This window comes from Saccopteryx bilineata, chromosome 2, assembly GCF_036850765.1.
Source record: "Saccopteryx bilineata isolate mSacBil1 chromosome 2, mSacBil1_pri_phased_curated, whole genome shotgun sequence".
In the NCBI taxonomy this organism is placed as follows: Eukaryota; Metazoa; Chordata; class Mammalia; order Chiroptera; family Emballonuridae; genus Saccopteryx; species Saccopteryx bilineata.
Window position 1 is genome coordinate 57,895,173 of NC_089491.1, and position 25,343 is coordinate 57,920,515.

The 25,343-nt window shown below is 36.0% G+C and overlaps 1 protein-coding gene across 2 annotated transcripts in view; it reads right to left on the reverse strand.

Annotated features, from left to right (window-relative positions):
* The window catches only part of SMC5 (structural maintenance of chromosomes 5), a 101,204-nt gene that overhangs the window by 32,632 nt on the left and 43,229 nt on the right, over positions 1-25,343 (reverse strand). For both annotated transcript variants that reach the window (XM_066257112.1, XM_066257111.1), the window contains exons 9-13: positions 22,288-22,543; positions 19,199-19,353; positions 14,787-14,900; positions 3,435-3,529; positions 1,958-2,090 (exon numbers count right to left, since the gene is read on the reverse strand). In XM_066257112.1, coding sequence (XP_066113209.1) covers positions 1,958-2,090; positions 3,435-3,529; positions 14,787-14,900; positions 19,199-19,353; positions 22,288-22,543 — 753 coding nt within the window. The remainder of the gene's footprint in view (positions 1-1,957; positions 2,091-3,434; positions 3,530-14,786; positions 14,901-19,198; positions 19,354-22,287; positions 22,544-25,343) is intronic.

Sequence of the window (25,343 nt, forward strand, 5' to 3'; positions counted from 1 at the left end):
CTCTAAAATTATGACAGAAATTGGTTTGGTCTATAAACATGGTCTTGTCCTTTCTTCTAAATAAATTAAGACCAAAGAGAGGTATACTGTGGTAATTGTAAACTAGATGTTAAAAATTTTAAACACATTTTCTAATAAACTCAATATTGTAAATAGAAGTAAGGTCTGTAGTGAGTCCTAGATGCTTGAAAGTGGTATTAATATGGCAACTTGGTGTTCTGGAAAAACCTGTTTTTAGAAGAGATTTCTTCCCTGCTTCTTCCTGTGATAAAAACAACAAATGTGGTTTGGAATCTTGGAAATTACTTCTAAGAAGAAAATTCTAAGCAATATTAGCAGAATATAGGAGCTGAGAGGTCCCTGAAACTTATCTGAGCTTATTAACCAATGTCACCAGATTAAATTTCATTAAAAATAAATAAATTCCGCCCTGGCCGGTTGGCTCAGCGGTAGAGCATCGGCCTAGTGTGCGGAGGACCTGGGTTCGATTCCCGGCCAGGGCACACGGGAGAAGCGCCCATTTGCTTCTCCACCCCTCCACCGCACTTTCCTCTCTGTCTCTCTCTTCCCCTCCCGCAGCCAAGGCTCCATTGGAGCAAAGATGGCCCGGGCGCTGGGGATGGCTCTGTGGCCTCTGCCTCAGGCGCTAGAGTGGCTCTGGTCGCAACATGGCGACGCCCAGGATGGGCAGAGCATCGCCCCCTGGTGGGCAGAGCGTCGCCCCTGGTGGGCGTGCCGGGTGGATCCCGGTCGGGCGCATGCGGGAGTCTGTCTGACTGTCTCTCCCCGTTTCCAGCTTCAGAAAAATGAAAATAAATAAATAAATAAATAAATAAATAAATAAATTCCAATTAGTTTCTCTAAAAACAGTTTAAATAGCTATAGTAAGCCAGGAAAATGAGATCCTGTTAAGGGTGCTCTTTATTTTATGAGGTAATTTTAAACGGAAGCTTTAAGAAGGTGAGGTTTTACCAATATACAGTGTGTCCGTAAAGTCATGGTGCACTTTTGACCAGTCTCAGGAAAGCAACAAAAGAAGATAGAAATGTGAAATCTGCACCAAATAAAAGGAAAACCCTCCCAGTTTCTGTAGGATAATGTGGCAGCATGTACGCATGTGCAGATGATGGCATAACACCGTGTATACAGCAGAGCAGCCCATGGCCATGCCAGTCGAGATGTGGATGGTACAGAGGAAAAGTTCAGTGTGTTCTGTGGCTCACTAAATTCAAATCCATGACCAAAGTGCAACGTGAACATCGGCGCGTTTACTACGAAGCGCCACCACATAAAAATAACATTACTCGGAAACCGGCAGTGTGGTGGAGAAACCCCGTTCTGGTAGGCCATCAGTCAATGATGAGTCAGTAGAGGCTATACGGGATAGCTACCTAAGGAGCCCTAAAAAATCTGTGCGTGAGCCCACATAGAACTGCACTGAATAGGTATGAAACTGGGAGAGTTTTCCTTTGATTTGGTGCAGATTTCACATTTCTATCGTCTTTTGTTGCTTTCCTGTGACCGGTCAAAAGTGTACCATGACTTTATAGACACACTGTATTTCTATATTGCAGCCTACCATCCTAAAATATAATTTGTCTGAGAGATAATCTAGAATATAGGAATTTAAATAATTCAATCATTAATATAATATTAAGTTTATTCAGCAAGGCAGGAATCAGGTAAGAGTTCCAAAGTATTTTCTTTCAGGTTTTAACCTATTCAATTACCCTACAGGAATTAAGTACTTATTTACTGTAGGTAACTCCACATCACTCCTGTCATAAAGTATTGGTCAACAGTCACTGTTTTATGTTATATTAAAGATATAAAATACAAAGATAATTTGTGTGGCTAAAAACAACAGAATGATATGCTTCTTTCAATTTCTTACAACTTTTCCTTGACTTGACACTTAAGAACTTTTAACAAAACCACTGATTTAGTACTTTCTTACCCATTCAATTCTTTCTCTTGTCCTTTCATTTCCTACCGGAACTTCATGAATATGATACTGGCTGCAGAGGTAACTCATGACAGGAGCAGGTGCATCAAATAATTCTCGCAAGTAAGAGAAAAACCCATATTGTCTGAAAGGAAAAGCATCTATTAGAGTTTTCTTCTTAAAATATCATTTAAAAAAAGTTTGATATTTGACGAGTGGCCAATAAACAAAAAATAAAATAAGAAAAGCTTTTATTTGAACATTTTAAAATCACTTAAGATAAATATTGAGATTTCTTTGCCACGGTTTAATATATTATATTTATGATTACAAACAAATTATTAATCTGTTCTTTTGTTGCTTCTTCCACTGCTTTTATACATATTAAGAATGTCTACTTATATCCAGATTTAAGATTTTACTTGGCACTGGCTGGTTGGCTCAGTGGTAGAGCATTGGCGTGGTGTGTGGATGTCCTGGGCTCGATTCCAGCCAAGGCACACAGGAGAAGTGACCATCTGCTACTCCACACTTTCCCTTCCCTCTCTTTTTTTCTCTCTTCCTTCCTCTCCTACAGCCATGGCTTGATTGGTTCAGGCACAGTGCTGAGGATGGCTCCATGGAGCCTCTGCCTCAGGTGCTTAAAAATAGCTTGGTCACAAGCATGGCCCCAAATGGGCAGAGCATCGGCCTCAGATGGGAGTTGCTGGGTGGATCCCAGTAGGGGCACATGCCGAAGTCTATCTTCCCTCTTTAAACTTGGAAAAGAAAAAAAAAGATACATACATATAGCTATTTTATTTTATTTATTTGGTGACAGAGACAGAGAGAGGGATAGATAGTGACAGACAGACAGGAAGGGAGTGAGATGAGAAGCATTAATTCTTCATTGTGGCACCTTAGTTGTTCATTGATTGCTTTCTCATATGTGCGTGACCAGGGGGCTACAGCAGACCAAGTGACCCCTTGCTCAAGCCAGCAACCTTGGGCTCAAGCTGGTGAGCCTTGCTCAAACCAGATGAGCCTGCGCTTAAGCTGGCAACCTCGGGGTTTGAACCTGGGTCCTCCACGTCCCAGTTTGATGCTCTATCCATTGCGCCACTGCCTGGTCAGGCTACTTATACCTATTTTATAATGGCAGTTTTTCCATTTACTCCTTCTGGAGATTATTTTTGCTTACTAAGTGATGGTTTATCATTTTATTTTCCCAATAACTAACCAACTGTGCTTGTTTTTTAATTAAATAATCCAATATCATTCTGATTATTTAAAACATCACCATCACATACTAACTCTGCTATAGTCTGTTCTTTGGCCCTGGTCCTACATTTTCCTTTAGACTTAAGTAGAGACCCTAAAAGGAAGTAACAGAGCCTGTAACAAACAAATTTATGTGACAAAAAGAGAACTGAAATATGTTAAAGAGGTAAATGATTACTAAATATTTAAAAGGTAACAGGTTAGTTCTAATAGTATTTTTAAGACTTACTTTAGTTCACTGAGAGGTCTTGAAGGTGCTTTCTCTGCATATGAACTCCTGGGAGCAATAACAGCATTTACTCTTAATTTTTTATTGTCACGAACCTAAATATAAGGAAAAGAATGTATTATTTCAATTACCATCTACTCTCAGTCAAAATGATTTTTAAAGTTGCCATATTCCTACTGGTGTTCATAAGATAATCAGAAATGTGAACACTGACAATTCTGTGCTTTTTAAAATAAAATTTTTTTTAATGTAATTTGATATTGTAGTTATGTGTTCTTATAAAAAGAGTGCGTTCTTTGACCATTTTCACTGATAAAGTCTATAAAACAGTTAAGGAAGCAAAATACTACTTTCAAAAAACAGGAGTAAGGGACATTTCCCATGTCTTTTTATAATACCAGCATAACTTAATAGCAAAACCTGACGAAAACATCAAAATATCCCTGAACTTACATGCACAAATCCTTAACAAAACTGAAATACACCAGTATAAGAACAGTATACATGACCAAGTATTTTATCCCAGGAACATGAGATTGGTTGATTTTTGAATGCTACATCTAATGTATTGTATTAATAGAATAAAGTACAAAAGCTATATGATCATCTCAATAAAGGTAGAAAATACACTCAACAACATTCAATAACCACTCATGATAAAAAGTCTTAACAAACTAGGAACAGAAAGAAACTTCATTGATGAGGGCATCTACAATCAATATACAGCAGACACAATACTTAATGGTAAAATACTGAGTGCTTTCCCTCTAAGTCTGGGAACAAGCATGGATGTTTAATCTTGCTATATCTATTAAATGTTGTCCTGAGGACAATGCAGTAAAGCACAAAAAAGAAGTAGTGAAGCACAATAAATAGTAAAAGAATTCCACCAGATGGCTACACTGGCAATTTCTATTGATACCAAACATTCAAAGACGATTTAATACCTGTCTGTACAGCCAGTAGTTGGGGCTGTCGTGGTAATGCAGGTTCAGGTTCTCATTGAATTTGGACAGAGAGTAAAGAAAAGGGAAGCCAAAGAATAGTGGGCCATTCCTTTATTAAAGTCTAGCACCAGCCGACAAGCAACACACAGAGAAAAAACACTTCCCTTTCATTCAGGCCTCCCAAAGCCACTGACACATTCTCCGGTTCCACAACCTGGAGAATCTTCTCCGGTTTCTCCTAGAATCAAAGGCCCCACCAGTCTCAATGGAGCTCACAAAAGCCCCTCAGCTCTGGTTCCCCATCTGCACCACTTCTCCTCTCTGCACAAACTGGCTTCTTCTTCAAGACTCTGCTCTCACTCTACAAACATGGCTTCTTTCTCTCTTCTACTTCTTCTCTTCTTTTTTCAGAACTTTCTGGCATGAAAACCTCTCCTCCAGCACACATTAGTAAAACAATGGCCCTTCCCAAGCAAGAAGGTAATGTGCAATTTCACAGACCAAGTATACCTGGCGCAGCCTGACCTGTGGTGGTGCAGTGGATAAAGCGTCGACCTGGAAATGCTGAGGTCGCTGGTTTGAAACCCTGGGCTTGCCTGGTCAAGGCATATATGGGAGTTGATGCTTCCAGCTCCTCCCCCCTTCTCACTCTGTCTCTCTCTCCTCTGTCTCTCTCTCCTCTGTCTCTCTCTCTCTCCTCTCTAAAAATGAATAAAAAAAAAAAGTATACCTGGCGCTGCCCAGCCCCCAATGCAAACTATAAGTGAGCAAACATAAAAATATTTTACAAATTTATTTGACAAACACTGTCCTTCTCAAACTTTTCCAAAAAAATTGAGGATGGACTACTTCCTAACTCATTTTATGAGGTAAACACTCTGATAACAAAACAGGCAAGGAAAACAGACAAAGAATAAAAATTACCAGCTAGTATCTCTGATGAACATAGGCAAAAATCCTCAAGAAAATACTAGCAAATCCAGTCAAGAATACATTAAAAAGATAACACATCACAATCAAGTGGGGCTCATTCCAGCAATGAAAGAATAGTTCAACATACTCAAATCAATGTGATACATCTCATTAACAAAGAAAAGATAAAAATCACATGCTTATAAGTAGATACAGAGAAAGCATCTGACAAGATACAACATCCATTTGTGATTAAAGCACTCAAAATGGCCAGTTAGTTCAGATGGTTAGAGCAGTGGTCCCGAACCTTTTTTGGGCCACGGACTGATTTAATGTCAGAAAATATTTTCACGGACCGGCCTTTAGGGTGGGATAGATAGATGTATCAAGTGACCAAGACAAAGCGTCAAGAGTGAGTCTTAGATGGATGTAACAGAGGGAATCTGATCATTTTTTAAAAATAAAACATCGTTCAGACTTAAATATAAATAAAACGGAAATAATGTAAGTTGTTTATTCTTTTTCTCTGCGGACCGGTACCAAATGGCCCATGAACCGGTACCGGTCAGCGGCCCGAGGGGTTGGGGACCACTGGGTTAGAACATCCTCCCAATAAGCCAAGGTTGCACGTTCGATTCCTTAGTCACACAATAATCAACCAATGAATGCATAAATCAGTGGAACAACAAATTGATATTTCTCTTACTCTTCTATCCTCTCTAAAATCAATAAAAAAAATGAAGAAACTGTTTTAATAAAATGTATATAGAAGGAAAGTACCACAAATATAATAAAGGCCATATCTGACAAATCCTCAGCTAATATCATACTCAATAGTGAAAAACTGAAAGCTTTTCCTCTAAGATCAGGAACAAAACAAGGATGCCTACTCTCACCACTGATATCTAAAACTTCTAGCCAGAGCAATCAGACAAGAGACAGAAATAAAAGGAATCTAAATTGGGAATGAAGAAGAAAACTATCAGTATTTGCAGATGACATGATTCTTTATATAGAAAACCCTAAGGATTCTACCAATAAGACTTTTAGAAACAATAGGAAGCACTATAAAGTTTGGGTTACAAAACCAATGTACAAAAATCTCTTACATTCCTAATAATTACCAATGAAACATCAGAAAAAGAACTGAAGAAAAGAATCACATTTGCACTCGCAATAAAAAAGGATACAATAGAGGCCTGGCTGATTGGCTCAGTGTTGGCTTGCCGTGTGGAAGTCCCAGGTTCAATTCCTGGTCAGGGCACACATGAGAAGCGCCCAACTGCTTCTCCACCCCTCCCCCTCTCCTTCCTCTCTATCTCTCTCTTCCCCTCCTGTAGCCAAGGCTCCACTGGAATAAAGCCCCCAATGGGCAGAGCATCGCCCCCTAGTGGACTTGCCAGGTGTGCATGCAGTAGTCTGTCTCTCTGCCTTTCCACTTCTCACTTCAGAAAAATACAAAAAAAGATAAAATAGGACTAAATTTAAGAAAGGAAGTGCAACCTATACACTGAAAAACTACACTGCTCACAAAAATTAGGGGATATTTTATCACTTCATATTCATTTTTAAATATCCCCTAATTTTTGTGAGCAGTGTTTAAGATACTGTTGAGGAGAAATTGAAGAGGACACAAAGAAATGGAAAGATATTTTAAAAGTTCACGTACTGGAAGAACATAGTTAAATGGCCATATTACCTAAAGCGATATACAGATTGAATATAAACTCTATAAAACTCCAATGGCATTTTTCAAAGAAATAAAACAAAAAATCCTCAAAGTTGGAACACAAAAAACACCAAAGAGCCAAAGCAATCCTGAGGAAAAAAAGAACAAATCCAGAGGCATCACACTCCCTGACCTCAAATTTATACTACAAAGGTGGAACAATCAAAACAGTATGGTATTGACAAAAAAAAAAATAGACACAGACCAATGAAAGAGAATTCAGAGCCCAGAAATAAATCCATACATATATGAGTAAATAATTTTTGACAAAGGAGCCAAAAACATACAACAGAGAAAGGAAAGCCTCTTCAATAAATGGTGCTGGGAAAATGGGAACACCACATGCAAAAGCATAAATTTTTGTGTATGGTAACAGCAGTCTAATTTATCTAAAATGGATTATAAACTTGAACGTAAACCCTGAAAAAATAAAATACAAAGAAAACAGAAGCTCTAACCTTACAAACTTTTTGATCTTACAGGGGTTTTTGTAAATTTGATCCCAAAAGCAGGAGAAGAGCAAAAATAAATGAACAGGACTACCTCAAACTAAAAAGCTTCTACACAGCAAAAGAAACCATTAAAATGAAAAGCCAACCAATTAAATGAGAAAATATTTTCAAATCATACCTCCAGTAAGGGGGTAATGTCCAAAATTTATAAAGAACTTGTCCAACTCAACAACTAAAAACAATCCCATTAAAAAACAGGCAGAGGATCCAAACAGACACTTTTCCCAAGAATACAGATTGATGGCTAAGAGGTATATGAAATGATGCTCAACCTTAACAGTTATAAGGGAAATGCAAATTAAAACTATAATGAGATACTACCTCACACCTGTTAGAAGGGCTACTATCAAGATAAGAAATAAAAAGTGTTGGAGAAGATGTGAAGAAAAGAGAATCCTGATACACTGTTGGTGGTAATGTAAATTGGTGCAGTCTTTACAGAAGACAGCAAACAGTATGGTGGTTCCTCAAAAAATTAACAATAGAACTACCATATGACCCCAGCAATCTTTCTTCTGGGTATCTAATTTGAAAACACTTATAAATATATACATGTACCCCAATGTGTACTGAAGCATTATTCACAAGAGCCAAGACAATGGAAACCTAAGTGTCCTTCAATAGATAAATGGATAAAGAAGAGATGGCACATATAAATAATGGAATACTATTCAGCTATAAAGAAATAACAAAATACTGCTATTTATGACAACATGGATGAATTCTGAGTATCATGCTAAATGAAGTAAGTCAGAAGGAAAAAGACAAGACCCATATGATTTCACTCATATGTGGGATATAAAACAGAAAGAAATGAGTGAACACACAAAACAAATTCACTGATAAAGACAACAGTATGGTGGTTACCAGAGGGGAAAAGGATTAAAGGAGGATGAAGAGGGTAGAGGGTGAAACACCTGGTGAATGAAGGACACTATACTTTGGTGGTAAGCACAACCACACAAAGTGCAACATATAGATGATATATTATATAGATTTGTACATCTGAAACTTATGCACTGCTTTTGAATAATGTAACTCCAATAAATATACTTTAAAAAAGGAAAAGACAGAGAAAGAACAAGTAAAAAGACCCATTTGTAAAGATATGACTTTATCCATAGACAGTCCAATGGAATCTATAAAGATACTAGAGTTCAATAGGATACAAGGTCAATCAGTGTTAAAAAAAATTAATTATATGTCTATGCACTAACAATGAACTGGAAAATGAATTTTAGAAATCTATTTTTAATACTGTCAAAAAAACATAAAATATTTAAGAACATATAAGACAAATGATGTCCAAGAATTATACACTGAAAAAGGCAAAACAATTAAGGAAGGCATGATACAACAGTGAAACTGAAGAATCATAGTGGCACAGATTAGCAATTCTTAAAACTACTTTCACAGAATTCTAGACTTGAACAAATGAGTAAGTGTATTGATAAGGAGGGCTTATGTTTTTCACTGCTACAAAAGTAAATTACAAACACGCAAAGGAGAAAGACTATAAAGTACCCTCTTGTGTTAGATTATAATTGAAAATATCAGTATAAACTCATAGTGCACTAATGCTTTCTTGATAACTATAGAAATATAGAAATAAGAATTTGCAAGGAAGGGCTTAGAAGAAGTGAAGACACTAGCAGCAATGAACTTGGTTTCTGAAAGGAAGAAGGGTTGTTTAGGAAAATCGCTGATTAAAAGGCCTAGACTGCCTGGCCAGGCAGTGGCGCAGTGGATAGAGCGTCTGACTGGGATGCGGAAGGACCCAGGTTCGAGACCCCGGGGTTGCCAGCTTGAGCATGGGCTCATCTGGCTTGAGCAAAAAGCTCACTAGCATGGACCTAAGGTCACTGGCTTGAGCGGGGGGTTACTCAGTCTGCTGAAGGCCCGCGGTCATGGCACATATGGGAAAGCAATCAATGAACAACTACGATGTTGCAACGAAAAACTGATGATTGATGCTTCTCATCTCTCTCCATTCCTGTCTGTCTATATCTATCCCTCTATCTGACTCTCTCTCTGTCCCTGTAAAAAAATAAAAAATTAAAAAAATTTAAAAAAAATTTTAAAAAAAGGCCTAAACTAAGTTCAAGATGAGTCAACATCTTGTTCTCAAAAAGTACCTAGTGCTCAAAATATAATGGCAATATATCAACAGATCACAGGAATCAACTTGAGGAAGGTATCACTGGCCAAATCTGGGACAATATGAGCATTAAAATAATGATAGTAATAAATTATAATCCATAATAAAATAAAATTGTATGAATCTATGACATAGTAAGTAAATAAAAAAAGAAAAAGCTCTTTCTCATAGAATGCTGTTTATATAGATAGAATGACTTAGAATCATCTATCCTTAAACCTACTAGATTCACGAATAACAGGATAAAACATAGTCAAAGTATCTCTACACACATAATTACAAAGAGAAAACAGTTTTGTAAAATGCAACTGGTATACTAGGAGACAATTTAAGCATTACATGACTTTCACATTTGCTTATGGGCAATTATATCTACAAGAAACGCGAGGTTTTCTCTAATGCAGCAAACTGCACCTAACTGAACTGAGCTGTGTAGGAATAGATGTAATTTGCGCCCAAATACAGACACATGTATAAGTCCTCTCAAACAACTACCAGCTACTTCAGGTCACCACATGCGTTATGAGCCATACCCAACCACATTTAGTATTAAAACTTTCCACCCAATTTCAGATAAACGCTTTTAATTGACCCACTACATAATTCACAAACAAACCCTTACAATGCCTGCTTCCACAAGCCAACTTCAGGTCTTTTTAAAAGCAAAGTACCTTATTTATTATATTTGTATATTTCTTGACAATTTAAAATGTGTACAACTGTGCCATCATTTTCCCCAATAGACCCAGGGGGTTTCAATTGCACAATTTTGCACAGCATGATGACTTTTAGCAATGTATACATTGGGTTATAGCAAAACTAACTATACTTCGCAACGGAGAAACAAAACAAATAGGGCAAAATGTAAATAATTAGTGAATCGGGTAAAAGATACAAAGAATTTCCATATATATTCTTGTACTTTTTCTGTAAGTTTAAAGTAATATCAAAATAAAAAAATTATTTAAAAGAAATAGAATGAAGGTATAAATTAAACAATATTGATGAAACAATACTGGCATGAATCAAACTATCGATGATGACACTAGCATGTAAGTCTCATTTTAGTTTGTAAAATGGATTGTTTAAGTGGTTATAGTAAGTAAAACTAAATTACAAAATGAAAAAAAATAATTTCCTTTTCAACTCCCTTTCATTATTTCCATCATACCAAGGAGAAAGTTGCTGTTGTTAAGGACATATTGTCAGCATGTCCTTAACTCCTTATTATCTCCCCTATTTAAAAAAAAAAAATGTTCTCTACTTTCAGTACATAACAGTGCAGATCTAGGTTTTACTATAAGTGCATTATCATCCGTACTGTTATGCAAATTATTTCTTTTCTAAATTGGTAGAGGTATTAACCTCGCTTCAGAACATTTTGACTAATAAGTAATTTAAAGAAAAATATTAAAATAATAGTATAGTTAGCACTATAAATTGTGATGATAGAACACAGTAGTATACAAAATCGCAAAAACTGTGAGGATGGTTTATAAAATGTTCACTGATATACAGAACCACAGGAGATGGTTACATACAATTTCACAATTTAAAACTTAAGAAGTCATACACATAAGAGGAAACTCTGGTTGATTTCTAGTTTCATGCCATTGTGATCAGAGAAAATGATTGATATGATTTCAATCTTTTTAGTTTGTTGAGACTGCTCTGTGCCCTAACATGTGGTCTATCCTAGAGAATGTACCATGAGCAGTTGAAAAGAATATATATTCTGCTGCTTTAGGGTGAAAGGTTCTGAAGATATCTATTAAATCCAGTTGATCTATTCTAGTGTGTCCTTTAAGGCTGCTTTTTCTTTAATTTTCTTTCTTGAGGATTTTTCTAGTGATGTTAGTGGAGTACTAAAATCCCCTACTATTATAGTATTGCTGTTGATCTCGCCCTTTATATCCATCAAAGTCTGCCTTTATATATTTAGGTATTCCTATATTAGGTGCGTAGATATTTATAATGGTTATATCTTCCAGTTGGATTGCTCCCTTTATCATTATGTAGTGACCTTCTTTATCTCTTAGTATGGCCTTTGTTTTAAAGTCCATTTTGTCTGATATAAGTATTGTTACTCCAGCTTTTTTTTCATTTCCATTTGCATGAAATAATTTTTTCCATCCTTTTACCTTCAGTCTATGTGTACTTTTTGTTTTGAAGTGTGTCTCTTGTAGACAGCATATGTATGGGTCCTGTTTTCTTATCCACGCAGCTAACCTTTTGACTGGATCATTTACATTTAAGATTATTGATATGTAGTTGTTTACTGCCATTTTATTCTTTAAAGCTTTATTCCTCTTTCACTATATTCTTTTCTCTTTTTGTTCTGTTTACAACAGGCCCCTTAACATTTCTTGCAGCATTGGTTCGGTTGTAATGAATTCCTTGAATTTTTTTTTTTTAATCTGGGAAGCTTTTTATTTCTCCTTCAATTTTAAATGATAGCCTTGCCAGATAAAAAAGTCTCAGTTGTAGGCACTTATTCTGTATTACTTTGAATATTTCTTGTGATTCTCTTCTAGCCTAAAGTGTTTCTGTTGAGAAGTCGGATGTCATCCTTATGGGGGATCCTTTGCAGATTATAGCCTTCTTTCCTCTAGCAGCTTTTAATATTTTCTCTTTATCTCTAAGCTTTGGAATTTTAATTATGATGTGTCTTGGTGTAAATTTCTTTGGGTTTCTCTTTAATGGAGTTCTCTGTGCTTCTTGAACTTGTGACTTTTTCCTGCATCAATTTAGGGAAGTTTTCCGCTATGATTTCATTGAACAAGGTTTCTATCCCTTGTTCTTTCTCTTCTTCATCAGGAACCCATATGATGTGGATGTTGTTTCTCTTTAGGTTGTCACAGAGCTCTCTTAAGAGTTTTCTCAGATTTTTTTCAGCCTCTTCTTTTTACTGTTCCACTTCTGTGTTTTCGTTTATCTTGTCTTCTAAATCACTGATTCAATCCTCTGCTTCATCCAGCCGGCTATTAATTGCTTCTAGTGTAGTCTTCATTTCTAATATTGTATTTGTCATTTCCAACTGGTTCTTCATTATTTCAATGTCCTTTTTGATGCTTGTAATCTCTTTATTTATGTGTTCATTGTGTCTATCCATTGTTCTACGATCTTTCAGCATTCTAATAATCTTTATTTTAAATTCTGCATCCAGTAGTTTGGTTATTTCCTTATCACTCAGTTCATTTTCTGGAGATTGCTCTTGTTGATTCATTTGGATTGCACTTCTCTGTCTTCCCATTATGTCTGTATGTTTGGGTGTGTTGTTTCTAGAGCTGGTTGAGTCTAGGGTTGGTGCTGTCTATCTCCAACTTTCAGTTGTGTTATTTCTATGTCTTCTTGGGTTGGCATCAGTTGTTCATAATCCACTGTCGGATTTGGCTTTTCTAGAAGAGCCGCTTTGAAGTCTTGATCTGTTTGTTTTCTTCTCAGTTTTCTTAACTCGGTGGTAGTCTTGTTTACTGATCTCAGCGGGGGCTTATTTGAAATTCAAGAGAAAACTCTGGTCCTACTGATGAGACACTTTGGGAAGTTAATTATTACAGCAAAAAATATATATAAATAAATTTAAAAAAAAAACAAACAAAAAAACCCCAAAGGTCAAATTTTCAAGAACTTATGATGTCACATTACCAATACATGGTTCAAATCCTCAGCACAGGGGAAACCTGTTTCTGAGGCAAAGCAGGGTACTCAGTGTAGGCAGAGTTGGCCTACAAAACAGAAATCATCTAACACCGACTGATCTCTCTTCATAATGTGCTATATCTCACAGACTTGTAATGCACGCAACCAACTTCTTCAGTGAGTTCTGATACCAGATCAGTAACTCACTGGTTAGGCTTAATTAGTTCTAAAATATACAATGTTTAACTTTTTAGAGTCTATTTTATAATTTTATACATTGAACCTTTTTAATCCAGTCACTATATATTTATATTCCCTGCCAACTCCCAACCCAGACGGATGACTATATAGTAAAAGCCAAAGAAATTAAGAAATCTTTCTAATAACTTGTGCACCAGAGAAACAGAAGCCCACTTGAGCTGATTCAGGGTCCTGTCCTCACTCAGACTTACTAGCAAAGGTTTAAACAAAACAAAATCTAAACCTAATCTTTTTTCTTTCTTTTTTTTTTTTAATTTTTATTTGTTGATTTTAGTGAGAGAGGAAGGGAGAGAGAAAGAGACAGGAATACTGCTCTGTTCCTGTATGTGCCCTGACCAGGGATCAAACCAACAACCTCTGTGCTTCAAGATGATGCTCCAACCAACTGAGCTATCCAGCCAGAGCTCTAAATCTAATCTTTTAAAGAAGTAAAAGGCATATGCAAAAAAAAAAAAAAAATCTTACTGACAATACATATAGCATACAAAGCTAACAACATACACTACATATTACATAGATATATAACAATATACACATAATAAATGCAATTGCTAACAAGCACTACATAAATACTTTTCCATTTATAAACCGATTTGATCCTCATAAAAATCTTTTGAAGTAGACAGTATTATCACCATTTTAGAGGTGAGGAAACTGAGGCATAAAACATTTAGGCAACTTGCCCAAGTTAGCAGCAAAGCCAGAATTCAAATCCTGGCAGCCTAACTGTACAGCCTAAGCTCTTAACTCTTAAGGCATGCTGCCTTTCCATGGCTTAGATTTTTGGTCAGCGATGTTTTCTAGTCATATAAAGGATTCTCATTTTTTAAAAAAAAACAAAAAACTGGTTTAATTTATATTACAAACAAAAACATTATAAAGATGTTCAACATCAAAGGCCCATCATTATGATGTTTCTATCTCTTCAATGACAGAGAATTACTCTTCATATTAATTCCAAATGATAATTTCAAAATAGTATGGTACAGAGGGAATTATTGGCTGTTTTTCTTTTTATAAAACAAATTCATTCCCCAATAATAGCATAGATGGAACAGAAATTAACAAAATTGAGTGACTTACACAAAAGTTACTGCTGGTAAATTAGTTATTTTCACTTTCTGCTCAAGTTTGAATTTTTATATTCCCCAGAATTGCCAAGTGAATCAAAACATTATGTTGGTTTATACTTGCCTCTTTGAGGAAAACCTCCATATCTTCTTGACTCTCAAACACAAAGGCTCTCAAGTCATTTGATGGAATATGATTTTCAATATATTTGGCATTTTTATTATCTTTCATATTTATCTAAACAAAACAAAACAAAACAAAACAAAAGGTTATTTTCATAAAACCCAAACTGATCACTACAAAGTAATATTTAACTTAGATTTATTTAATTATATAAAATTTAATTACAGAATAAGGAAAACAAAAAAGTTGGTACTGAAGGGTCAACATCTATTTAATCTAATTTACTATCCAGAAACATCCAATACATAAACAATCTTAGACTGTGACCTAGAAGTATAAACGTTTCTCATCTGCCCCCAAACTTTTAACATTTTTATTCTTAATCTTCAAGAGGAATTCATACAATACATGGCAATAACTGAGTCATAGAGAAACACAAAGAACTGAAGAAAACTTTATGAAATGAATAAAAAATAAACTAGCTATGGATTAATTCTAATTATTAGTACCTTCAGGAGAAACCTGAGGTTTGTACCACTAGAGCTAAAAATATAACTTATTTTAAAATATTAACTAATTAGGCTTTTGTATATGCTGAAACTCGGTGGTGCTGAAGATAAAAAGATAGTGTAGGAAAAACTGTTTCAAGGAGAGTACAATCTATTATTTATCACAAATGATATGTTGGAAAGCAAAATATTACAAATCTCCATAAACAGAGGTATATAAAAAATGCTATCTAGGAAATTTAAAGAAGAGAGATTAGCTCCAGCAAATGGAAATCAGCTTTAAAAAAAAAAAAAAAAAAAGAATGCTTTATAAAAGAGAAGGTATTTATATGTTATATATAACAAACAAATAAATACTATATATAATTTATATAGAAATAAAATGCTACCTACTAGTTAAAAGCTAGGACTCTGGGGTCAGACAGATGTCCCTTCAAATCCTGTGTGTGACCTTGATCAAATACTACTAAAATCTCTAAAAATTTGAGTTATTTCATTCTTTAAATAAGTAGAATATAGCAGTCTATACCTCATAGAAATAAATGTGAATTTAAAAAGTTAGTACAATAAAAAAAGTAGTGCAGAGCTTGTTATGTAATGCTGGCCAATATCGTTACATAGAACAAAGGCAGCTCCATTTTGCCCCTCTTAACTACCATTTTCACTAGGACTCTGCAGATCACAGTGACCACAGTTTAAACCAAGAGGGACGAACATGGCTGAGAGATTCAACAGTTGTAAACACCTTTCAGGTGTTCCTGGAACAACTTACTAATCACAGACTGACCCACCTAGATTCCGAAGAGCAGATGAAATTCTCCCAGCTCCCTAGCAATGTGCATGGCAGTAGAAACTTCCAAACTCTGTAACCACCCCCCCCACTCCCTCTTATTGGGGCTGACGCCTTTTTCGGCCTCAGTCCATCTGCACCCAAATGCGCTAATAAAGTCCATTGTTTTACTTCCCTTGGCCTTGTGCGAATTCCTCTCAGTGAACTTAACAAATATTACTATTTTAAATCATAGAATATTGATCAGTGTAGAAAAATGGGTAAAGATACACTAGTGAACAAACAAAATGAAAATTATATAACACACTATCACCTGGACATAAAAACTATAAACATTTAGTGCAGGGGTCCCCAAACTTTTTACACAGGGGGCCAGTTCACTGTCCCTCAGACCGTTGGAGGGCCGGACTATAAAAAAAACTATGAACAAATCCCTATGCACACTGAACATATCTTAAAGTAAAAAAACAAAACAGGAACAAATCCAATATTTAAAATAAAGAACAAGTAAATTTAAATCAACAAACTGACCAGTATTTCAATGGGAACTATGCTCCTCTCACTGACCACCAATGAAAGAGGTGCCCCTTCCGGAAGTGCGGCGGGGGCCGGATAAATGGCCTCAGGGGGCCGCATGCGGCCTGCGGGCCGTAGTTTGGGGACCCCTGATTTAGTGTCTTGTTTCAACAATTTTGGGGGCTACCAAATTACATTTGGAAGAAATGATACAAATGATAGAAAATGTGGGTATCTGCTATGTCTTATAGTAAGGGTAAACAAAGTAATCCCAATATGACCATAGAAAGCAAAAAAAAAATTTTTTTATAGGTATGATAAATGGCCCTAAAACATAGCTCTCATCATTTTCTCCCAGATTATACTTGTCTGAGATACTCTAGCATGTGATTCTGGAGCCCCCTTTTTGTATAAGGTGGTTACAGAGTCATTCAATTCTTTAATGGATTTTACTTGCTAATTTAGGTAATTAAGTCTCAAGGTAAAAACACAAGTAGGGAGTCATTCCTTTCCAGTAGTGACTGATTCACACTTTTCCCCAAGTGTAATGCATACTGCATTGCATTCATGGTCTGGTTTCCTGATATCCTGAAGGGAGACTGGCCACCTGCTGGTTCTGCAGATTCATAATTTCTTAGCATGCTCCTTCTCATAAGATTGGTGAAGAAAATATGTGGTCAAGTTTGCCAAAGCCAGATCTTCACAGTCACAGTAAGACAGGTAGACATTGGAAGTATACATAGCACTTCAAGATGATCTGGTGGTTAACGACAGCATCCTGTTTCACAACTTTTAAAGTAAAATCTTTCTATATATCCGATCCTGTAACCTTTTAATAATTAACATGTCACAAATGTCCTTTCATATAAAAGACCTACAGTAACATTTTTAATGGCTGCATAGTATTCTAATATAAGGATAGAGCAATTTACATAACTAAACAGTACTTTTGAAAGCTTTCTTATTTTGCTCCATCATTCTGCAAATATTGTGTAAAAATATCGTTGCACACTTCTCCAATTCTATATTAAAATTGTTAGAAATAACTCAAACTCAAGAAAACATCACTAATTGACATGTTCAATGACTAAAATTTAAAAATTATATATTGTTAATTTGCCTAGAAAGCTGGCAGCATTTCAGTTAAATCTTAAAGGGTATACTGTGTATGAGAATACAGTTGGAAAGACATGCTAGGAGAGGTAAGGGTTATTCCAGGAAGGGTAAAAACATATATCTTTTGATCCCAAAGATTTTTAAAATGAGAATATACATGAGCTAATAATCTGACTTAGCAATAGGCTACTTATTAAAAAAATCACGTGACAAGAAGATAAAAAATCTAATAAAGTTCTAAAGTATTATTTGAGTTTGGCATTTTAATAAAAATTTAACAATTACATTTGATTGTAATTATTATATTAAAGATCACAATATTTTTCTTTTCTTTTTCTTGTAATCCTTACCAAATTAATCAAAACAATAATGCTTGGGTCCACAACAGATATTCCCTTGCAAGGATCTATAACTTCATTCTTTCCTAAAGTATAAGAAATGATCTTGCAAAAACAATCCTTAAGTCATTTTTGGCTAAGTTTTAAGTTTATATTATACATGTATATAGAATATATCATTACCAAAGAATGTGGTTTTTACTTTTTATGGCCAGACAGATAGGAAGGGAGAGAGATGAGAAGCATCAATTCTTTGTTGCAGCATCTTAGTTGTTCAGACTGCTTTCTCATATGTGCCTCGACCGGGGCTGGGAATGGGAGGAATACAGCAGAGCGAGTGACCCCTTGCTCAAGCCAGTGAACTTGGCTCAAGACAGTGGCTTTGGGCTTTGAGCCAGCGAGCCCTCACTGAAGCTGGTAACTTCGGGGTTTTGAACCTGGGCCCTCCACATCCCAGTCCAATGCTACCACCTGGTCAGGCTTGCATACCCTATTCTTGATGAGTCATGACCATCAATAAGAATTATCAAAGATTTATGAAGCCAATAACCTGTTGGTTTCACTCTCAGAAGCCTCATAATGCTTTGTCTTTGTAGCAAGTGATTTTGTCTACCAATATATGTATTTATTTAAAGCAGTTTCCTACCTCTTTGGCACCATTTAATCTATTGTCTGCTCCAACCTAAGAATAGTCATTGTCAGAAGGAACCAGCTAACCAAGCTAATTTTATACATGATTCTTAGTCAATATATATTTTTTTATTTATTCATTTTAGTGAGGGGGGGGGAGAGCAGGACACATCAACTCCCATATGTGCCTTGACCAGACAAGTGCAGGGTTTTGAACTGGCAACCTCAGCACTTCCAGGTCAACACTTTATCCACTGCACCACCACAGGTCAGGCATTTTCATACTTCTTTCTAGAAAAAGTTCACAAGTGCAGTGATCAAGGGCCCTTTAAAAAGCTCATGTATGGATTCAACAGCATACTAATTGCCACAAGTCTGAAAATAAAAAACCAGGCGTATATATAAAACTAAGGATTCTTTTTTTTTTTTAATTTTTTGTATTTTTCTGAAGACTAAGGATTCTTAAAACAAATATCTATAATGATTACAATAATAAAAACAAAGTTTTTTTACCGTGAGCATTATGGGTTCATAGACTCCTTGCTTAAATTTGTCCTTGTTACTCCTCAGCCATAAAACAGCATCATATGTGTCACGGTATCTCTGTCTCAGCTTAAATTCCTTTTGATTTAAAAGATTGTCAAACTGTACAATTTGATCATTCACACCTAAAATTGGAAAATGAAACAAAGTAGTGTTTCTCTGAAAACTTTCATTAGTAAAATAATCTAACAGTACAAACGAATTATCCTAAGATCCACAAGTTACAAACACTACTTCAAGACCCACCTTTAACAAATTATTCTCAAATTCCAAAATGGGATATAAGATAATCTTTTTCTTTTTTAAATTTATTGACTTTTAGAGAGAGCAGAAACCAAAGAGCAGAGAGAGAGAGAAGGGGGAGAGGAACAGGAAGCATCAACTCATAGTTTCTTCTCGTATGTGCCTTAACCAGGCAAGCCTGGGATTTCACAACAGCGACCTCAGCATTCCAGGTTGACACTCTATGCACTACACCACCACTGGTCAGGCAAAAGATGATTTTTAAGCTATCGAAAACAAATAGATCACATACAAAAGTATGAGAAAACACTAGCTTTCCAATCAGAAGACAATCATAATAGGCATTCAAAATTCTGAGAAAAATTATTTTCAACTTAGAATTATACATATAACAAAATCACAAAAAAAGGAATGATGAAATAAAAGATATTTTCTGAGATGCCAAGACAATAAAATTAATTCTCAAATACCTTTTCTTAGGAGGTTATCTAAAAATGTACTCTCAACAAAATTAGGGAGTAGGGTAGGAAAAAAAGAAGATACGGAATTCAGGAATAGCTTTATATTGTACAGAAAAGGATAAGACAAATTTCAGATGACTACAATGCTGGACGCCTGAGAACAATCAGTTTAGAAAGGACGAGGATGGAAGTTCCAAAACTCAAGAGAATGCCTGATAAGACATAATTTTTTTCAATTTAACACAATGCTAAAATAAATGGTGCTTTTAAAAAAAAAGTTATAACCTTTAAAAAGCTACCAATGAAAGGAAATTAGATCATAATATACTACCTGGCTCCACTATGACTAAATTTCATTGTAATAACATGAATAATACTTAATATTTTTAGCTTTTAGAACAGAGTACATAAAACTTGATTATGGTTCTCAATAAAATGTTTTCAGTCTTAAAAAAACAAAAATAAAAGTACATATTAGAGAATTTAGAATGTAAGAGAGAAAGAGGAAGAGAGGAAGGGAGAGAGATGAGAAACATCAACTTATAGTTGCATCACTTTCAGTTGTTCATTGATTGTTTTTCATGTGTCTGGATGTGGCGAGGGTGGGTGGGGTGAGGTGGGGGGGCTTAAGCCAAGTAACCTCTTGCTCAAGCTAGTGACCTTGGTGTTCAAGCTAGCAACCATGGGATCATGTTGATGATCCCACGCTCAACCCAGCAATCTCAGGATTTTGAACCTGGGACTTCAGTGTGCCAGGTTGATGCTCTTATCCACTGCATCACCACCTATCTACTGCACCACCACCGGTCAGGCAGGAGTACTATTTTTTAGCTTACAGTATACATTCAAGAAATAGTGACAATTGTCAAATGACAAAAAGAGATATATTACTCATAATAAAATCAATATTAACAAACTTTAATGATTAATAACTAAGGTTAATACAATAATCTCATTTGAATTACAATAATAGGGAGGGGAGTTATGAGCTGAAATCATATCTAAACTAACAAAATATTGAAAGACAGTCCTTGGCCGGTTGGCCCAGTGGTAGAATGTCAGCCCAATATGTAGATATCCAGGGTTTGATTCCTGGTCAGGGCACACAGGAGAAGCGACCATCTGCTTTTCCACTCTTCCCTATTCCTCGCCCCCCTTCCCTTCCTGCAGCCATGGTTCTATCGGTTTGAGGGCATTGGCTCCGGGAGCTGAGGATGACTCCATGGAGTCTTTGCCTCAGGTGTTAAAAAATAGCTCAGTTGCAAACATGGCCCCAGATAAGAAGAGCATCGGCTCTAGATGGGGTTTGCCAGGTGAATCCCGGTTGAGGCACACGTGGGAGTCTGTCTCTATTTCTCCTCCTCTTACTTGGAAAAGAAGAAGAAAGAAAAAGAAAGACAATGTCTAAAGTTTATGAATTAAGCTATGGTGAAATAAGAATATGCTAAAAATCTATAAAAAAACTATTAGAAAAAACTGTTGAAATAGATACAAATTCATGCTCTATTCTACTAGAATAGAAGGGGTTAGCGTCACCCTTCTATTCTAGTTTTCTTTTTTTCTAACCATACACATCTAGTAGTTTGATTAACATATAAAAAAAGGTTTGGCCTAACCACATGGTGTCACAGTGGATTGAGCCTCAGACTGGGATGCGGAAGACCCAGGCTCGAGACCCCGAGGTCGCCAGCTTGAGCGCAGGCTCATCTGGTTTGAGCAAAAGCTCACCAGTTTGGACCCAAGGTCACTGGCTCAAACAAGGGGTTACTTGGTCTGCTGAAGGCCCGCGGTCAAGGCACATATGAGAAAGCAATCAATGAACAACTAAGGTGTTGCAACGAAAAACTGATGATTGATGCTTCTCATCTCTCTCCGTTCCTGACTGTCCCTATCTATCCCTCTCTCTGACTCTCTCTCTCTGTAAAAAAAAAAAAAAAAAAAAAAAAGTTTGTTGTTTTTAATGATCTGTCATATATACTGAGCAGACAGAATATAACATCTCCTCTATTTGAAGATGACCAGAGCTCTATATACAAGGTCTACAGGAAAGAAAACAAAGATGTAAATGGACAAGCTTCAAGGAGCAAAGCAATGTAAAGTTTATGAAGGCTAAAATAAAGAGCTTAAATTTGATCTGAGAAATAACAGTAACTGATTTTATAAAGAAAATAAAGCATTTTTAGAGAATTAAATCAACTGACGTAATTGATAGATGTAGGTAATTAAGGCACTAATTTGGGAGAACTGAGTTGAGCATCCTCAACAGGGAGACCTCATGGGAAGAAGAAAGCCCATCCTCAAATATGTAGCTCCATTTTACAAACATCTGTTCATCCTATGTTTAATAAAACTTACTCTTTTTCTCCTTCTCTAGAGTTTCCCTCTCTTTATGCTTATCAACGATCTCACTTTCACATAATCCCTTTTCATCTTGAACTCGTCTCAGATCATTTGTAATGGCATCAATCTGGGGTTGGAGATTCACACAGTTTTCTGTGGTCCTCAGTTCATTTTGCAAATCATCTATCATTTTGCGGGTATTACTTATTCTTCTCTGTCGGTCATGTTCTTCATTTTGTTTTACTGTTAAAGCCTGCTGAATTTCCTCAATCTAATAAAACAAAAGGCAGTTAGTACTGGAGATCAATTTTTCTCTTGGCTTATAAGGCTTTAGTTTATAAGGCATATAGTTTTTTAAATACAAACCAATTTAAGAACATGGGTGTTTTCCTCACTAAACAGTATTGACCTAAAATTAGACTGTATATCTTTGTTTTATTTGTTCACTGATATATCCAAAGTACCTAGAGTAATGTTTAGCATATAGTTAATACTCATTAAAATATTTGCTAAATAAACAAAATATTTATAAAGCCAATCAGTAGATTTCTAGTGTTTATAGTAAGTAAATACATGCTTCACATCCTAACACCAAAATTAAAAGGCATGTGGTATATACTTTCCATAAAGCAGTAATAATATAAATAATTAGTTCACCCTATTAATTTTAAATTAAACTATTTTCTTTCAAAAATTATTTTCTACTAATACTTCAAATTAATATATTGGGACTTTTAAATATCTATGTATATATTTAGATTTGTTAGGTAATATTAGAGGTAAATTATTTTTAAATACTTCATACCATGTTAAGTTGTCTGAAATTTTTGTCAAAACCAGATATACTGTGGTCTACCCAAGAAAGAATTAAGATTTTAAGATATACACACATATACATATATACCTATACACCTTTATTTTAAAACCACTACATAACTTTGTATTAAAATAGACAAAGTTAACCTATCTCATAATTTGCCTGTTAGCTCACTTTCTTTCCAAGTCACATTAACTCCTTCTCCATTATAAAAGTAACAACGTATTCATTATAGAAAACTGGAAAATACAAAAACAAGTAAAAATCCATAATCTTAAATGCTCTTAAACATTTACATTTTAATGCCTATCTAAAGAACATTCACGTTTTACCAAATGGCATCACAAAAAAAGTATTGAGAGCAGTTTCTCATTATCCCATAAGTCCTTGTGTAATAAAAATTTAATGTCTGTATAATGTCCTGTTATATGGACAAGCCTCATCTTACCCATTCTCTGTTGTTGAAAATTTGGGTTGGTATCAATTTCTTCTTCCTAAAAATTTATCTTTGAAAGTGTCAGAATAATAAAACTAAGCATATACCAAAGTCCCCTCTCCTGTACCAAACACACAGGAGAGAAAAAAAGTATTTGAAAAAATTAAGTTACATATCTGAAAATTAACAATGTTCAATGAGCCTAAAAGGAGAAATCAACAAGCCATAGACTTCAGCACGGACAGTCCAAGCAATTCAGGAAAATAAACAGGCATGTCACAGAAGACAGGCACAGAATTAACAATCACATAATATATGAGGAAATCCAAGTCCATGAAAAACAACACGTACATATAAAATATAGTCTTGTCCTCTCAACAAAACAGAGATATTCTAGGCACCAAAAAATAATCCAAGAAACTACCATGACTAATCATCTCATATCCATGTTTAGCTCTGGCACAGCAAGTCCAAGCCTCATAGATCACCAATCTCCCCTAGGATATCACTCCCATACTTCTATTTGCCATTTCTCTGAATGCTGTCTCTTCTTGTACTAACTGAAATTTGGCTATTACTGAAATGCTTCTTCCTAGAGCCTCTGAAGTAGTGACCATTTCCCACTGTAATCCTTCAGAGGACTCAGAAGTGAGGAGTGCCCTGACTGATCCCTATTGTACTACTCTCTCAACTGACTGAGCCCCACACTTCAGTACCTTTGAAGACTATGTGATCAGACTTTACCACCCATCCATCATCTATTGTTGCTAGTTTAACTACCTCCCTCAAAATTCTTCCTTCATTGATGACTTTAGCACTCAAGTGACTCAATATCTTCCTCTCCATTATGACTGTCATCGTGAAACTTTTTTTTTTTGTATTTTTCTGAAGTTGGAACTGGGGAGGCAGTTAGACAGACTCCTGCATGCGCCCGACCGGGATCCACCTGGCATGCCCACCAGGGCACGATGCTCTGACCATCTGGGGCTCCGCTCTGTTGCAGCCAGAGCCATTCTAGCACCTGAGGCAGAGGCCACAGAGCCATCCTTAGTGCCCGGGCCAACTTTGCTCCAATGGAGCCTTGGCTGCGGGAGGGGAAGAGAGAGACAGAGAGGAAGGAGAGGGGGAGGGGTGGAGAAGCAGACAGGTGCCTCTCCTGTGTGCCCTGGCCAGGAATCAAACCCGGGATTCCTGCACGCCAGGCCAACGCTCTACCACTGAGCCAACCGGCCAGGGAAAACTTCTAAATATATATATACACGGAAAAATCAATCTCTTAGGCCTTTGTTGTTCCCTGACTTTAACTTCACCCATCTGCTCTGAAAACCTTCCTCTCTCATCTACCTTTTCAGCGATTTTCAACCTTTTTTTTTCATGGCACAAACACAAACTAATTACTAAGGTCAGTGCCCCTGACTAAATACAACCATTTTCATCTCATGGCACAAATAAATTAGTTACTAAAGAAGAAGAGGTCAGGGCCCCTTTTTCTTCAGTAATTAGTTTATGAGTACGTGAGAAACAAAGGTTGAAAATCAAATTCCCCAAGATCATACCACTTCTGAAAACTCCATTTCTACAACCTTACTCTTTGATCACCATTTCTTTTCCCTCTGTTTTACTTAGTTATAGTATTCCTATTCCAACCCTTTGACCTCACAGAATCCTGCAATCCACTGACCCCAGTATCTTTTCAAAAATCCATCATTCCTTTCATTTCTTTACTTAACCTACTAAGGAAGTCCACAACCCTTAACTATAATCATTCACTTGCAAAGACATCTTGATCCCTCCACTAATCTAAGTTGCACTACCCAG